Source organism: Bison bison, unplaced genomic scaffold (genome assembly GCF_000754665.1).
Source record: "Bison bison bison isolate TAMUID 2011002044 unplaced genomic scaffold, Bison_UMD1.0 scf7180017864383, whole genome shotgun sequence".
NCBI classification, from domain to species: domain Eukaryota; kingdom Metazoa; phylum Chordata; class Mammalia; order Artiodactyla; family Bovidae; genus Bison; species Bison bison.
Window position 1 is genome coordinate 8071696 of NW_011494955.1, and position 4244 is coordinate 8075939.

The 4244-nt window shown below is 51.5% G+C and overlaps 1 protein-coding gene across 5 annotated transcripts in view; it reads left to right on the forward strand.

Moving 5' to 3' along the window:
• PDE1B (phosphodiesterase 1B, calmodulin-dependent) overlaps window positions 1–4244 on the forward strand; it is a 26813-nt gene that overhangs the window by 9897 nt on the left and 12672 nt on the right. Inside the window, exons 1-3 of one of the 5 annotated variants that reach the window (XM_010857989.1) lie at window positions 811–1729; window positions 2862–2954; window positions 3743–3786. The exons of 1 other annotated variant lie outside the window; for it this stretch is intronic. In XM_010857989.1, coding sequence (XP_010856291.1) covers window positions 3743–3786 — 44 coding nt within the window. In that variant the 5' untranslated portion in view covers window positions 811–1729; window positions 2862–2954. Of the gene's footprint in view, window positions 1–693; window positions 1730–2861; window positions 2955–3742; window positions 3787–4244 lie in introns of those variants that run through there. 3 more of the 5 variants (XM_010857990.1, XM_010857991.1, XM_010857987.1) reach the window with 3 other exon arrangements.

Here is a 4244-nt window from a genome sequence, read left to right on the forward strand (position 1 = left end):
CTGGAGCTTTTCTAGTCTAAGAAATCTCTACCTTCCAGTAGGAGGGTTGGGGTTAGTGCCGACTTGGCTTGGGGGCTGGGCCTGGAGTCAGGTGAGGAGGAGGCCCTGCCCTGAGTTGGTGTTTGCTGGTGTACCATCTGCCCCCACTCCCACCCCGTCTCTATCTCTCCAAAAGCGCTTTTCTACAGAGCAGGTGGAATGACTTGTCCCGCATCCCCGAGGGGCGTGCCAGGTCTCTGACTCCAGGGCTAGTCCTTTCTCTCTAAAAACACTTGCTTCATGGCTACCAAGAGTCCACACAACCTTGTAGACATTTAACCTTCGTCCCTCTTTGCTGCTGAAGCCAACTTCCACTCGTCCCAGTAATTTCCCAAACTTCATTTGGTTATAATCCTTCAAGGCTATAGCACAGTGACAAAGTAGTTTAGTTTCTCCCTGCTTTTGGTGGGTAGGGGTGCGGTGGGCGATGAAGCAAGACTTCCCATCATAAAATCCTGGCTCTTAGCCCGTTTCTTTTCTCTTTCTTCTGTCATACTCATCCCCTCTAGTCGCTTTTCCTCATCCCTACATCAACCCTAGACCTCGATGAAGTAGATCGTAGTTACGCGGAACCCTCTTCACCCGCTGCGCTAGGCTTCACCCGGGCTCTCCTTAGCCCCGCCCATCCCCTCCGCTGACCAATCGCAGCCCCCATGCGCTTGTGTTGGTGACGTCACCCCTTAGCCAATCGGGAGGCGGGCTGGGGCTGTTTGCGCACATCCATTCCGCACCGCAGAGCCCGGGTTGTTCCCTTCCTAACCTGAGCGGGACCAAAGCCTGGAAGAGAGAGAGGGGGCCTTGGTCCCGCAGGCTCTTCGTGGGCTGTCCCGTCACTTCGCCTTCTGGGCTGGAAAGACCTCTCCAGTCAGTTTACGGTTATTTCCCAGTCCGCGTTTGACAGATGAGAAAACTGGGGCTGGGAGTATTCAACTCGCCTAGCCTCTCGGTTTCGATGAGCAACTCCTTACTTTCAGTCACTGCTTGGGTGGGGGCTTTCCTCCTTGTTGAGCGGGTCTCTGGGTAAGGATACCCGGATCCCTAGCTTCAGCAAGCCCCTTTTCTGCAGTTTCTAGTTCTCTTCCTGTCTTGCTTCCGTCCTTGCAGGTGGGTTAAAGCTCATTTTGAAGAGTGGCCCCGGAAAAAAGACCCTGAGAGGGAGCCAAATCTGCCTTCGCCTAGCTGGGACGCTCTGGAGGGCTCCTTCCACTCCACTGCAGACTTCCTCTTCAGGACAAAGTCAGGATGGCTCCCTGTCCCTGTCCCCTTAAGCCTCCTGCTAACCCTTTCCTTCCCCCGAAAGAGGAGCCCCACCTCCTCAGAGCAAGGGGCTGGCTTATGCTATTTCTGTCCTTTCTGGGATTCTTCTGAGAACAGCTTCTTGTTTTTAGTCTGATTCAGATGTGAAACTTTTCCCGCGGCCTCTCACCCAGTTGTGGGCTGGGTCTCTGCCTCATCACTCCTTCCAGCTAGGCTCCTCCTGTTCCCCTCCCCTAAATTCTCTCTGTTCAGTCAGTCGGTCACTTTTGCTGAGACCTAGAGAAGGAAGTCCGGGGCCTAAAAGGGAGCCACTCCCCTCAGGGGCCCAGGGGCCTGGGGGGCAGCATTTTGATACTCTGAAGTAGAGAACTTTGATTCCCATGGCCAGCCCTGTTCCTGTGCAGAGGAGTCACCTCCAGGGTCCTATCCTCAGGTAGGCTCCAGGGAGGAAGGGAGAGGGGAGGAAGAGGACCAGAGGACAGGCTGCTGTGGGTCTACTACTTGTAGTTTGGTGGAAGAGCAGGATCAAGACTTGACAGTCCCATATGGGGGTGTGTGTGTGTGTGTGTGACTAAGCAGTGGCAGGTGACTTAGCAGTATTTTCCCTCTTTCGCTCCCTCTTGAACCCCAGCATTCTTAAGACCTCACATTCCTCCAATATCTCCTCATCTGGTCTTAAAAATCCAAAAGGGAGATAGGATTCTTCTTTCAATTCCTGGTCCCTTAGCTTGAGGCTACTCTGTCCTAAGCTCTCTACTTACGGTGATCTTTCAGGGAGTGTGTGTGCTGGAAGTAGCGGGAAGGGGCTTTGGAAATCACCAGATCATCTGATGGGGGCTGGAGAGCTGCACTTGTCTGGGGCATTGGGATTGTTACTGCCCAGAAGCTACCTTTTCCAGCTGGCTACTTAGAGCTGGGAGAGACTGAGGCCTTCAGGGGTCAGGACCTGAGACTTTCCCATGGTGTGGGGAAGGTCAAGGAGAAAGAAGTGGAGATGGTGAACCAGCGCTAGGAGTGGAGTGGGAGGACTCTTGGGAGGAAGCTTCCAGTTTTCCTTAGGTCTGGATGAGGACTGGACAGGGGTGAGCATCCTACCCATCCAAGCAGACGAATGGCGAGGTCCCCTTAAGCGAGGTGGGTCTGGGGAGATCCTAATTCTAAAGGGCGTCGGAATCCGAGAGGCCCCCCACCAGGCCAGGAAGTGTCATGGGGAAAGTTATGTAACTCCAAGAGGGGGAAGTTTAGCACCTGAATCCTTCCAGCTGCCCGAGTCCAGGCTCCCTCCTTAGACACCCCGCTTGTCAAATTTATTCTTTAATCTTTCTTTCCGTCCCTCCCCTCTCCTTCTGGTATCTGGATCATGTTGGGTTCAGATTTCAACAGGAGCTGTAAAAGAACTTCTGGACAAGATCGAGAGGTGGAGGCGGGAGGAACTTGGGGGCAGGGGTGTGTTGAAAGCCAGCTACAACCACGCTCTTCTCCCTAGGCTGAGATCTCAATTGTGAGCACTGGCAGATAGCCCCCCACCTGATTAATCTGCCCCCTTTCCCTTTTATTTTGTTCAGTGAACATTTGAGCACATGCTGTGTGCTCTGAGCACAGCTGCCAGGACAGACAAGAAGTCATCGTGAGTGCGATCGAGACACCCCCAGTTTCCTGTGAGTCTGATGGTGTCCACAGACAACATCACCCCATGAAGGACAGATGACTGACACTGAAGGAGCTATGATGCAGTGGGGTCCAGCCTCACTTTTGGTGTTTGGGGCACAGTTAGGCTCCAGTAGAATGAGTTTTAGGCTGGCCAACCTGATTGAGATGGACAAGCTGTGTGACAAGTCATATAACCACCCCCATAAGGTGATTGTGGTATGTAATTATAAAGGAGAGATCATGGTCATTATCATCCTCTCATTTCTTCTGCTAGGGGGCTTCCTAATTACCAGCCTCCATTCAAATTAGGCTCACCGTTCTTCACCTGGACTTGGGATCAAGAAGACAGGTGCTTGCTGGATTCGAAGGGAGTGAGGTGTGAGCTGGGTAGGGCAGGCATGATGCTGGTCAGTTAATTTTAATACAAATCATGTTTATAGAGCCTCATTGTATATGCCAGGCCTTTTGCATGCATTATTTCATTTAATTCTCTTATTAACAGCTCTTCCCAGGTGGCTTCCCTGATGGCTCTGTGGTAAAGAATCTACCTGCCAATGCAGGAGATGCGAGTTCCATCCTTGGATTGGGAAGTTCCCCTGGAGAAGGAAATAGTAACCCACTCCAGGATTCTTGCCTGGAAAACCCCATGGACAGAGGATCTTGGCAGGCTGAGGTCCATGGGGTTACAAAAGAATCAGACATGACTGAGTGACTGAACAGCAGCTCTTCACGGGTGGTTTAGTGCTGCCCACATGACCAATGCAGGTAGTTTATTATAATCCTCATTATTTTACAGATGAAGGAATTGAAGGTTGAAAATAAAGATTCTCAAACTTTAGGGTGAGTTAGAATTATCTGGGATGTTTGTTAAAAACACAGGTCCTTGGACCCAAACCTTAGAAAATCTGGTTAAGTAGGTGTGTGGGGAGACCCAGAAAAGTTTTTTTCACCAGTATCCCAGGTGATTCTGATGTCAGTGGTCCATAGGCCACACTTTGGTAGACACTGATGAAGAAGTAGTGACTTGCCCAGGGCTCATATCCAGGAAGTGAAAAGTTTGAATGTGGGATTTCTACCTCCCAGAGCTGTGCTGGGATCCTGCGTTTCCGTACTGGAAATAAGGATGCACAGCCTTCCACCCCCCCCCCACCCCCCCACCCTCTAGGCCCATTGTGAGGATAAAAGGAGATAACGTAGGAGAAAGCACTTTTTAAAATGTAGAGCTGGCAGCATTGTTAAGAGATTATGCGAATGCATGCAAATGAGCACCCGTGGGCTTGGCTGTTCGTTTCGGGAGC